The sequence below is a fragment of the Alligator sinensis genome, unplaced genomic scaffold (genome assembly GCF_000455745.1).
Source record: "Alligator sinensis unplaced genomic scaffold, ASM45574v1 scaffold622_1, whole genome shotgun sequence".
NCBI classification, from domain to species: Eukaryota; Metazoa; Chordata; order Crocodylia; family Alligatoridae; genus Alligator; species Alligator sinensis.
The window spans coordinates 492,193-505,573 of NW_005842551.1; the positions used below are offsets into that span (position 1 = coordinate 492,193).

The 13,381-nt window shown below is 40.4% G+C and overlaps 1 protein-coding gene across 1 annotated transcript in view; it reads right to left on the reverse strand.

Moving 5' to 3' along the window:
- DCBLD2 (discoidin, CUB and LCCL domain containing 2) overlaps positions 1-13,381 on the reverse strand; it is a gene marked incomplete at its 5' end in the record, with an annotated part of 98,962 nt that overhangs the window by 41,400 nt on the left and 44,181 nt on the right. The window contains 6 exons of the mRNA XM_025213832.1: positions 2,787-3,002; positions 5,166-5,206; positions 8,360-8,493; positions 9,020-9,092; positions 10,547-10,598; positions 12,100-12,237. Coding sequence (XP_025069617.1) covers positions 2,787-3,002; positions 5,166-5,206; positions 8,360-8,493; positions 9,020-9,092; positions 10,547-10,598; positions 12,100-12,237 — 654 coding nt within the window. The remainder of the gene's footprint in view (positions 1-2,786; positions 3,003-5,165; positions 5,207-8,359; positions 8,494-9,019; positions 9,093-10,546; positions 10,599-12,099; positions 12,238-13,381) is intronic.

Here is a 13,381-nt window from a genome sequence, read left to right on the forward strand (position 1 = left end):
TGGGAGTGTGTTCCAGATTCTAGATACCCTTACAGAGAAAAAGTTTTTCCTCATGTCCAGCCTAAATTTTTCCTCAACTAGCTTGTGCCCATTGGACCTCGTCCTCCCAAGGAGTGCCTTTCTGAAGAGTTGCTCCTCTAGATCTTGGTGTTCACCCTTAACTTACTTGTAGGTAGCTATCAGGTCACCTCTCAGTCTTCTCTTGCTCAGACTGAACAAACCCAGTTCCTGGAGTCTCTCTTCATGGGGCCTAACCTCCAACCCCCTAATCATGCAGGTGGCCCTTTTCTGTACCCTTTTGAGCTTATCCACATCCTTTCTGAAGTGAGGTGCCCAGAACTGGACACAGTACTCCAGCTGTGGCCTCACCAACACCGAATAGAGGGGAAGAAGCACCTCTCTGGATCTGTTTGCAACACATCGGCGGATACACACCAGAGTTCTATTTGCCCTGCTGGAGACTTCATTGCACTGTTGGCTCATATTCATCTTCTGATCGATTGTCACTCCCAGATGCAGTGTCAGCCAGTGGACCACCACCCATCATATAGTTGTGGTGAAGGTTCTTCCTATCCAGATGAAGAACCCTGCACTTGTCCCTACTGAACCTCATCTGATTACGTTCAGCCCATAGGACCAGTCTGGCAAGGTCATCCTGGATACTTACCCTATCCTCAGATGTGCCTGCATTTCCCCACAGCCTAGTGTCGTCTGCAGACTTAATCATTGAACTTTCCACCCCCTCATCCAAGTCACTGATAAAGATGTTAAAGGGCATGGCCCAAGCACTGACCCCTGGGGGACACCACTGGAGATGGCCCTTCAGGATGAGGGGATCTCATCCTCATCAACTCTTTGGGATCAGCCTCTGAGCCAACTGCCAGCCCACCTTACTGTAGACTGGTCTAGGCCAGCACCCTCCAGCTCAACTGAAAGAATCTCATGCAAAACAGTATCAAAGGCCTTGCTGAAGTCTAGGTAAATGATTTCAACTTTGTGTCCCTTGTCCAGCTGATTAGTTACCTGGTCATAAAAGGACACCAGGTTTGTTAGGCATGACCTACTCTCAACAAAGCCATGCTGATTGCTTCTTAATACCCCACCAGTTACAAGCTTGTGGTTGATGGCCTTCTTGACAATTTTTTCGAAGACTTTTCCGAGAACTGAAGTCAGACTGACTGGTCTATACCTTGCAGGGTTGCCCCTCTTCCCTTTCTTAAAGATGGGTATCTCGTTAGCCCTCTTGCAGTCGTTCAGGACCACTCCCAAGTTCCATGACTCTTTGAACAGCTTTGCCAGAGGCCCTGCTATGAGCGCAGCCAATTCTTTCAGGACTCTCAGATGCGGGTCATCTGGCTCAGCAGACTTGAACACATCCAGATGTTCTAAGAGTACCCTCACCTGTTCGGGACTGATTTCATGTGGATTGTTGTTTTCCCCATATTTCCTGGGCCTCTGAACAGGTGAACAGCTCCCATCTGATTTCAGGAATACCAATGTAAAGTAAGTATTTAAGAGTTCTGCCTTTTTGCGGGGATCAACTGCAGGCTGCCCCCCCATATTCAGTAGGGGTCCCAGAGTGGAGCTTGATTTTTTTTCTTGTTCCCTATGTGCCTATAGAAGGACTTTTTGTTGTCCTTTATTTCGGTTGCCAGTCTGATCTCCATGCCTACCTTGGCTTTCCGTGTCTCACACCTGCAGACCCTGGCCATGTGACTGTACTCCTCTCTGGATGCTGAACTGTTTTTCCATTACTGATATGCTTCTTTTTTCTTTTTTAAAAGTTCCCTAATATCCCAGTTGAGCCAAGTGGGTCTTTAGGCTCCTTTCCTGCCTTTTGACCATTTGGGGATGGCCTCTTTTTGAGCAGTGAGAATTGCCCCCTTAAGGAAGCACCACTGTTCCTGAACTCCCAAATCGTCCAGTCCCTGGTTGCAGAGGGCCTTTCTAACTGGACTCCTGAGTTTAACCAAAGTCTGCCCTTCTGAAGTCTAAGTAAGGTAAGATGAAGGCAAGATGAAGTTGGTTGAATTTTGATTTATAAATGTGATGACACTATGAACATTAAAAGAGAAATAGACTGTTGGGACAACAAACAGAAATGTGGAAGGCTAACAGGAGAGTGTAACACTAACACAAAAAGCATCATAACATGGAATCTCTCATTTTTCAAATAATACTTATTATAGATCGGAAGCATGATCCTGCCATTTCCCTTCAACGTAATGACACTGCCAAGATAACAAATGATCACAGAAGGTTAGGTGATATAAAAATTAAACTGCATACTGAAGGAAAATTGAGTAAGGAAAGAACACGGACCAGCATAGTTCACTTTACACCTGTTAGACAAGCAGAAATAAATTAAAATGCAGACGCCATGAGACCTAAAAGCACTGAGCCATTAGTAAATGCATAGCTTGTAACTGTTATGTAAGATGAGAAGTCTTATTTTAGTGATCCTCCTCAAAAAAATGCAAATTTTCTCATCAGTGACAGCTGACAACTGAGATGAATCTAAGAAAGCTCTAAACCACAAGCAAATCCAAGGACAGAACAGCCAGCAGAAACAGACGGGTTCAAGATCCAATATGAGGCAGGAATCAGACACAAAATTCAAAGGAAAAATACAAACCCTCTCTCTAACTGGAGACCATGGAAGCATCATTAATTTAATTAAATTAAAAACCCATTAAACTTCATCTATAGTCCTAATTTAGAATGATAACATTTGTCACTCCCTGTACGGATAATAGCATTTTTAAAGCTAGCTCTGATCTGGTTACCTGTTATTTTCTTTTTTTTATTCAGATCTATTTGTAACCACTGATCTCCGTCAGTGGTTAAAGCAGCCCAAGGAGGTCCAAACCTTTTCAATCTGGCATTTTCAGGTTTCCAAATATTTGCCTGGCCCATTCGGTCAGACCACTCTAGAACTGATGATGCAGTAATCTGAGAATCAGGGATTACTCCAGATTCCATTCCCAGTGTTCCATAGCAACCTGAACAACACAAGAGATAAAGGAGAGGGGGTGGAGTGGGAGAAAAAAGTCAAAGCTACACAGATAGCATTTTCAGTTCAGAATTCACCTTTAAAGTTCACAATTGTTGTCTGTATGAAAAATACTGGATTTGCATATTGACATTTAATTTTAGACTGACAAATAACTCTGATAAATTACCTCAATATCTGACAGTTCAAATTTGATTAAAAATCAAGCAACCATAAGGGCATAACAGGCAACTTGCTTGGTAAAGACAGAAGTGTCTAATGGCATACCATGGAGTAATATTAGTTTGATATTAACCCCTACAATATAACAAGCTTAAAGCACAGAACAGACACAGGACTGGAAGGGCTCTCATGGATCACTGAGTAACCTCCTTTTTGCCTGATAATGGTTAAGTTAAGAGAAAAACTATCATTTCCTCCTTGCCAAGTCCCATCTTCAGACTTCTTGCAGTAATATTCATTGTACTCAGCTTCCCAGTAATTTCTCAGCTGGTGTTATAAAATGCAATACAAAGTGCAGACATACCTATTGAATTTTCCACCTAGAAAAACAGTTATCTTATCAGTTAGCCTCATATGATCTACTTTGGTAAATCAATATTGTGTTTTGTCCAACTTCCCATTTACTTCCAGGTCTTTTAAATTTGTAAGTAAGATTATTTGTTATAAGGCCTTGCATATTATCGAGGTCAGACTAATAGTTGTGTATGTTCTCAGATAATTTTCCCCCTTTCTTTTTCTTAAAGTTAAGTCCTACATTAGATACTTTCTAATCATATGGTGCAATTCCCAACAACTTGATAGATTTCATACAACTGTTTGTTACTCGGCTGCAATTGCACACACACATTCTTTCACATTTCTGGTTCTCCCTCCAAAACAGATGGCAATAAAGCTCTGAGCTTTGCTTCTACCTCAGATGGGGCAAACTTCCATTTCCAGATCCTTACCTACATGTGCCATGCTCCCTTTGTCCCAGAGTTCAATATCATCAGCCTTACTGCAAACTGAGATGAAGTACTAATTTAGGGTTTTGCCATACCTAGATTATTCTTTATCTCTTCCATGAATGCACTGTGGACTCACTTTCTCTTTATTCAGTTAAATGATACATTAGTGAAGTTTAAAGGAACCTACATTGGGATTACTGATATTTATAACACACAACAATATTATATGAAAAGTTACAAGAAAAGCTGTTTCAATTTGGAAAACAACAACTAATCTACCTTAGAAAGGATCATTTAAAAGATATATTCTAGAGAGGGTAAACATGAAAAGCAATAAAGCCCTAAAATGTGCAAAACTGACGATTCTGGGCAACAATCTAACAGAGAAGATCAATGTGATTTAGGTCTGAGCAAGGAGGGGCATTCATGACAGATCAGGCAGCTTTGTTAGGGCCTTAAAGATAAATTATCTGGAACACTCCATTCAGTTTTGAGCATCTCAATGCCAGAAAGATTAAGAGAACTGAGATTTTTTAAAAGCTAAGTTACTTAGCAATAGGCAACAAATGATCTGTAAGAATGGAGTAGAAATGAGAAACAAACTGAAAAACTGCTGTAAATACAGAGTACCTAAGCAAATGCCAATAGCTCTAATTTTCAGTGCATTGAAATAATGTTATTCTTGTACTTTAAACCACATTAGGAAAGAGAAACAAGTAATAAATTATCTTTCTGTGGCAAGATAGTTTTATCGCATATTGCTCTATGGGGAAAGACTTAAAGGGCCATGTAAGTACAATTTGGTTAACCAACAACTTTGTTGGGTTTAGGAAACATTTCTGGATGTCTCCAACCTAGACACAGAAGATTAATTTAGAATGATAAATAGAGTTCTAGCTAAGAACAGCTGAATAAAATTTAAAAGGTTGAGAATCACTAAATTATTCCTTATACTAGGGGTGAGCAAAATGGCGGATCCTTGCAGCAGCTGGACTCCCCTCTCCCACCCCTCCCCCCATTTTCCATCACATTGGCTTTATTTTAAAAGTCCAAGTTTTTATAAAATCCCAACTATATAGAGGGTCAAATAAAAGATAGAATCCTAAAAATTCCTTGCCTCTTGCATTTATTAAAAAAACACTTTTCCTACACAGAAAGTGCATATAAAAATGAATAAATAGAATATAGATTGATATTCTTACCGCTAGTCTTAAATGTGAAGAGGCTTGTAGATAATGGACCTCTGCAGAAACAAAGGAAGAAAAAAAGTTTTTTGTGTGGGTGCCAATGGGAACTTCTAATTCAAACTGTTGCCTAACTTATGTTCTAATGAAGGAATAGGGAAAAATAAGTGCCATACTGGGTCAGACCAATGGTCAACCCAGCCTAGTATCCTATCTCTCACAGTGGCAGAAGTGGTTGCTAGAGGGAGAGCACTGAACCAGACAGATCTGGAGTGATCTGTCCCCTATATGTTACCCTCCCTGGCATCCACTATTATTGGTTTCAAGATGCCACAGGATACATCTCCATCCATTCTGTTCAGCAGCTATTAATAGATCTATCATCCATGAATTTGCCCAGTCCCTTTTTGAACCTGGCTATGCTACCTGCCTTTACCAGCTCCTCTGGCAATGAACTGCACAAGTGAACTATACATTGTGTAAAAAAGTACTTTTTCTTGTTAGTTTTAAACCTGTCTCCTATGTGTGTCTGTTAGTTCTAGTATTCTGGGAGTTAGTGAACAAGAGTTCCACACCTTTCATGATTTTATAGACCTCTATCATGTCCCCTCCTCAGCCTTCTTCTTTCAAGGCTTCAAATTAGGAGAAACAATAGACAACAAGTTTTTGGCCTTCTGAAAAAAAGTAATGTTCTAATCCTCTAAAAATCCTACTGGCTACATAATATGGAATAGATAACTTCTTCTGAAGTATCAGTACAGGTCTCAAAGAAGATATTTCAATACTGACTCCTGTCTTTCCTCAAGTTTTGTAATTTTTTTTAAAGTTCTCACTGTTACTAATGCTAATTCAGCTCCAGTGATGGTAGCCACACTGGAAGCCCATGAACAGAAGAACATTGCATCAATCAGAACAATAAATGTGACTTGCTTTGTGCAAGCTTACTAAAAATAACAGCAGTGGCCAGTGGGGTTTTTATAGAAAACTCCCAACCCTGCTGTCAACAGTAGAACTGATCAGATGTCAGAGATAGATGACGGTGTCCAAATACAAGTCATTAATCTATGTCAGGTCAGTCTAAGAAACTAACCTGAAACAGAAACAGGTCTTCTTCTTTCACAAACATATAAAGAACTATATGGCATGGGGTAGTTCAGGGATGTCAAAGCTACAGCCCATGGTGACTGATCAGTGGCTCGCAGTGTTGCCTGTGGAGTTCAGATCAACCCCACATGTCACATGTGCTGGCCCCAGCCCTATGGGTAGGATGGGATGCATGGAGCCTGTCTGGCACAGGCTGTACATGGCAAGAGGATCTGTCTGGTAAGGACACTGGAAGGAGCACGTGCCCTGGAGTGACCCTGTCTGCTGCTTGCAGTAAGCATGCTGGCTCCAGCCCCACTCCACATGTAGCATGAGCTGACCCTGGCCCTCCATATGGCACACTGTGTAGGGCAAGTCCAAGGCACATGTTGCATGTGGCAGGATGGGTCCATGGGGCATGTTCTGCACATGTTGCCTATGCCAGACTGCCTTGCACATTGGATCTGGTACATGGGGCTGGTCTGTGGGCCTGATCTGGTCTGCAGACTAGCCCCGCGTCCCTTGTTTGGCCCCTGGGGCCAGATGATTTTGAGACTCTTGGTGTGGTTCAAGCTGCTGAATTCAAATTGAAAAAGTTTAACAAGGAAAACAGGTTAGAATTTTTTATATCATTTCCTTGCCCTTCAATCTATTCTTAAGTGGAAGGGGAAGGAGGAGGAAGTAAGAAAACTGAACAAAGAATTACAAATTGGACTTGAATAGTAAAGTTTCAGTCAAGACTACCCATGTTCAATCAAGAATGGATTTAAATGAAAGACTAAAAAGCACATGGCATGACCATAAATTCTGAAGGTAACCTCTCTAATTTTGCAAGGAAGATATAATTTTCCTTGTGATATAGGTGTCCCTTATGATAGTCTACAAAAGCAGTCATATTATAGGAATGAGAACAGTATAAACATTAGAGGGGCACCAATAAAGATTTTCTTGGCCAATACCAATAGCTAATTACTCACCAAGCTATCAGCCGATATTGGTCTGATAATCGATTTATAGGAGCACAGCCAGGCATTGTGGAGAGCAGCTCCCTGCAAGTAAATCTGTGGAGGGGAAGTGGTGTGAGGGGGGCAGCTCGAGGCCCCCCACGGTGAGGGAGGGAGTGGAGCATGCCTTGGGGCACTGCCTAGCTAGGGCAGTGAATGGGACCCTGGAACCAGGGTGGGGAGTGGGACGGAGCCACAAGTGGCTCATCTAGGGGATCAGTGTCCTGGTGCTTAAAAATGCCAGTGGGGGCACTTGAACTAAAGCTTGTCCAATGAGATTCTAACCGGAGCCAAGAAGGTCGAGGGTGGACGTGGGCTGCCCGCTGCGGACTCGAGGCTCTCCACCCCGTTGCCTTTGCCCCAGAGGCTGTGTGCTGGCCGCGCGTCCCCTACCTATCTGGCAGCAGAAGGCACAACTTGCTGCTGCCACTGCTGCTGGATGGGCAGGGGAGGCTTCTAGGGCAAAGGCAGCAGGGCAGAGAGCCCAAGCCCACAGCAGACAGTGCACATTTGCACTCGCTCTGTGCACACATCCAGGGGAGCACATCCCTCATGCCTCCCCCATGGGTGTGTGCAGTGGAAGGGAGCTGCCCCCCTCCACCTTGCCTTGTGCCCCCTGAATGAACTGCCCGCTCCCCGTCCCAGCCCTGGGTCACATTTGCTGCCCCCAGCCCCGGCCCCTCTCTCTCCCTCACTATGGGGGCCTCGACTCCCCTCCCCCCTGCCCCTTCCCCTCCACAGACTTACTTGCAGGGAGCTGCTCTCCACACTGCCCGGCTGCATTCCTGGCCCTGTGCATGCTGTGGCTGCACGCATAAACTTGGCATCCAGGGCCACGGCCAGGAGGCACCTTATATTTATCGGTACATTATTGGCTACACTGGCCAAAAAAATCCAATAGCCAATAATGTTAATTATTCTTTTATAGGTGTTGATCCAATATAGCACAGATATATCAGTGCACCTCTAATAAACACTTACACAGATTAGAATCTACTTTTCCTGTGGATGGGTATTTTCACTAATTTAGAACACTAAGAATATGCCTGATGATTACAGATGCATTCTTAGATCTGCTATTAGCCAGCCATAAGTATAAAAATATAACATACAAAATACACTTACACTTTTGATGTGACATTGTTAGCCAGAGAACCTTCATAATATGGAATCCCCTTGCTGATTACAACATTGATTCGGCCACCCAGAAAATTGGACACCACTCCTGCATGCACACCAGCCATACAAAGTGATGAGGACTTTGGAAAAAAAAGACATTTCAATGTTACATTCCATTTCCTTCAGACTGTTCATATATTGTTTTATTACCATAAAGTACACACTGTTAGTTAACTATCTATCTCCCTACTACACACAGAAATCATATATCTATTTTAAAATAAGGCTTAAAACAAATATATCGATTTGCATTTACCTGGTTCTATAGAAGATGTGAAATAGGATATTAAGACAATAAAGTCTTCAGCCAAAACTTTAATATTAACCTGAAGTAGACTTTTGATTCTGATTTTTAACGCGTGCACAAAATAGTGTAAGTACAAAAAACCAAACAAAATAAAGATCTGCCCAAAGGTCAGTTCCGCATTTAAGCTGAATGCTATTTTTATGGTTATTTTCATAGATTTCATAGACATTAAGGCTGGATTTTGAAGGGGAAAACAGTAGACCATCACTCGCACCAATGTTGTAAGGCAAACATCCGTAATGGGCTTTTATTACAGAGCAAGGAATTTAATCAAACTGCATATAGATATGCTTACTTACATCTCTGTATCCATGAGGAATAGTTCCAGAAATGTCAACAAAAGGAATCACACATCCAGCTGGACAATACTTACTAAAAGAGAAGGAAGCATGTAGTCATAATAGGCATATCATCATGATTCACTTTACAAAAAAACTGCTTTAAGAAGCAGCACACTAGAGTTTAAAGTTTTGTCCTGAAAACCACAAACAGGAAATTCATGGTTTGTTTGGCTTATAATATTCTACACTGTTCCCTAACAAACCACTTATTGGTATGCCATAATTTGAAACAGCTTTCAAGTAAGAAATATATTTATTATTCAGGAAAAGATTCATACAGTTAAAGATCATGCATTCAAAGAATGGAATGAAATGTGCTTTTTAACTAGATTGCTGTTTTTCAATAAAGGAGGTATAAATCTAATGTTTGGTACCATATATGTAACATCTGTAAAATCTGAATACTGCAAATCAGAATCTAATGTTCTAGTGTGTTTTTATTTATTTTAGAAACTGTACTTTAAAAAAAATTATGCATCTGAAAGGTGTACATACTTTACAGCAGCTTCAGAAAATACTTTAATCATAAAAATTGACTGATTTTGACTAATATTTTAATACAGTGAAAACACCTTTATCGTCTTTTAGTGCCATTTCTTACCACAAATAAGGAAGTGCAAAACTTAAGAGAAAGCTATTTGTGCTATACTGTGGCCTAAATGTCACCAGCACCTACATTCCAATGAAGACCATGCAAATTCAGTGCTTTGCTGAACAGGCATTTACCACTAAATGGAGGTATATTTATGGAGAGGTGAAATTTATGGATAGAGAAGGGAGGTGTGCAAAGGATGAACCTTGAAAGATTTGGCAACGACATGACTTTTGAAGAACTTACTAAATTAACTAGAGTTACCCAAATTAATGTAAGGGCTTTACAATAGCTTGTACTTCTAAGAAGTATACTTATTTAGAAAAAGTCCTGTTGTCCATCTTTGTCTTCCATTCAAGCAGGAAGAACACAACTGCTTTTATGCCGCAGCAGAACCTCATTAATTCACACTATTAAACCCATCACAAATTAAATTAATTTCACAAATTTGAGGGAAACAGACAACAGAAAAGCAAGGCTAATGAATCCTAAAATGTACTTTGATCCTTTGACAAATGTAGTTTTGATACGGTAATACTTGCCTTTTAGTATATGTTCTGTAGTATATTATATAAAATCATATTTCTCAGTAATAAGGAGAGGTCATTATCTCTTATTTTTTGGCTGGAAAGCAGGACACTGCTAACTTCTATGTATGAACTAACGCAAATTAGCGAGGTTCTACTGTATACCAAGATGCTAAAAGATCTTCATTTTTGCAAAGTGTAAATGTCAAAATCATCGAGTCCTGATAGTAACCTAGTTTAAATGTAGATATCCAAAATAACTTCAAAACAAAATGGTATCAGCAGAAGATGGGGTATATACTAACATGAATTAAAGCACGGTAAAGTAACTGTAGTGAAGGGGAAAAAACAAGCAGATAATCTTACTTGAATTCTGGTTCAGAAAACTGACTTGCATTGTCTAAACAGGTTATTAGGTCTGGAAAGAGAAAAATGTTAGGTCAACATAACAAAAAGACAACCAATTCTAGTCTATTTTTAAGTGCACAAAGACTACAAGGTTGAATCTCTCAGAATAAAGCCTTTTGGTTCAAATAAAGTCTCAAAATTAAAACAATGTACTCATTTAATTTTATACTTCAAGTATTGTATATACAGTAGAACCTTGATAATTTGTATGAACGACTTAGAAAACCAACAGAATTATACAAACAAAATATTTTGAAACTATAGGATTAAAAATGTATTGCTCATTTTTTGTGATTTAATTTCCATTATTTATACAATTCTAATAAATGAATGTACACTTTAGAAGAGTCACACGCTCTGAAGCTCTAGTTACAAGACAATGGGGAATGAATAGAAAGAAGATGAAATTAACAGATTAGCTAAAACAATTATGAGTTTTTAACAGATGACATGGGAGCTGGATGGCATAAAGAATACAAACAGGCATTTCCCACATTGTGAAAAACAATAATGTGAGCCTGTCAAATTGAAATACACAGGACCAAATAATAAAATTCAGAATAAAAAGTCCTCAGACACTGTTTTGTACTATTAACTCTGGCAAAGAGGTTCAAATGAGCCATCTGAAAAACGCTTGTGGTCCACAGAAAACTGGAGGGTCACCATTTTGTTCTGCATTCACTTCTAGAAACAGCATTAAGAGGAGGAATAAGTATAGAAGCCTCTAGCAGAGGCCACAGCATCATAAGGACATGAGAACACAGAAACTGTAGAAAAGGGAACAAGCAGCCATCAGCTGGGACGTAAGTATGAGCTTACTCAGAAAGGAGCAAGAATAACAAAAGGCCAGTCAAAGAGGAGGCAGCAAGGAGCAAAACAGTCAAGAAGATGATCAGATAGAGGCATGAGCAAATAGATAAGGTAGAAAAATGTCAGTAACCAGAGGATTTTTAATAAGAATTTGAATATTGGATAAACTTTCTGTTAGATTGCCACTTTACCAAAAAAATCTTTTCAAAACCAATTGTTTATAATTTTTGTTGTTAAAGTCCAAATAAACACCATCATCCCTTATCTAAAACATGTTTCAATCTAAACCAGGGGTGGGCAATTATTTTGGGCAGAGGGCCGCTTACTCAGTTTTGGCAAGCCGTCAAGGGCCGCATGACAGGTAGCCAGGGGCAGATTAATATTAATTTTCTAAATTTTTTTAGGGGCCCCGTGGGCCACATAGAATGGTCTGGCAGGCTGCATTCGGGCTGCGGGCCGCATTTTGCCCACCCCGTTCAAATTAAGTGGTTCTTAATTTGCATTTCTTAAACCACTTTGAATAGTAACTTACTGCAACTTACTGCAACTCAGCAAGAATAGTCAAAAATGTTAAGACTGCATGTATTTTTAGACATCCAGTACTCATGTTAAGACTACAGAAAAATAAGTTTGTACTGTGTATTCAATATACTGTTCCAGTTTATTCATTACAAGGAAAGGTAAGGAAATCTATTGAGTACCTGATTTATCGATGGTTGAATATGAAGCAAGAAATCCACGCCCAGAGACATGTCCGCCACTCATGAATTGCACTGTAACTTCATTATTTTTTGACTCAATCAAACCATCCATCTGAAAGCCCAGACCGCAGTATTTTCCTAGAAAGAAAAAAGTGCTATATGCATTTTTACATTTAGCATAAGCTCACGTTACCCTCAAAGTACACAAAACCCCCCCTTAAATGATCCACAGACATCATTCAAAGTGAAATACATATATAGTACATGCTTAGGGTAAATGGCATAGAATAGATTGAATATATTTCAATTATTGAGGCAACAGTAAACGCATGATCCTGCCTACTAACACCCAGAGTTTGTTGAAGTCTGCTTTTCTGAAGTTCAGTGGTCTTATTCTACTTCTTTCCTTTTCTCCACTTAGAATCTTGAATTCTATCATTTCATGGTCACTGTCACCCAAGTTACCTTCCACCTTCACATTCCCAGCCAATTCCTCCCGTTGGGGAGCAGTAAGTCAAGAAGAACTTCCCTCCCAAGTTGGCCTCTCCATCATCCATATAAAAAATTTATCCCCAATACAAAGAATGTATCTTTTCTCTCATTATTTTAGAAATCTTCCTTTTTCCTTCTCTTCCTAATTTCTTTAGTTCCTTACATGGAAAGCTCTATCTCCTCTACCTCCTTTCTCCACACCCCCACCCCACCCCACTCCAGTCTCTTACTTCCTCCATGCCAACTTTTCTATTCCCTTATCAGCTTCTTGTCCCCTTCCACCAACTTCTGCAAACATCCTCCAGTGCATCCAATTCCTTTAATTATTTCCCTCTCATATTACAGTTTTTTCAAGAACTACCAGAAACCTAGTAGTCAAAAGGACTAAACCAAGGTGATAGGGTTCCTGTTCAGGAGCTACCACCAGATGAAAATCAGAGTCCTTCTATTATGCCAGCTACTTAGTCCTTCTTGCAAATAATTGTATGTCCCTGCTGTTGCTCATTGCTTTTAGCTATAGTGAGATTTAACTAATCTCGGGTTTAATTCTATATGGCAAGGGTGTCAAAGATACAGCCCATGGAGACCTGTTACCTAGGCCCTGGTGGTGTCCCTGGGTCTCAGAGTAGACCTACAGACTGCACGTGACATTTGCCCTGATGGTACAGGATCCATACCACACATGGGTCCCAGAAAAGCCAGAGCGTGAATCCTGGACTAGCCAGAACAGGCAGCATGGGTCCAGGAGTAGGCACCACAGGAGCTGGATCCAGCATGTCGGGGGAGGAGG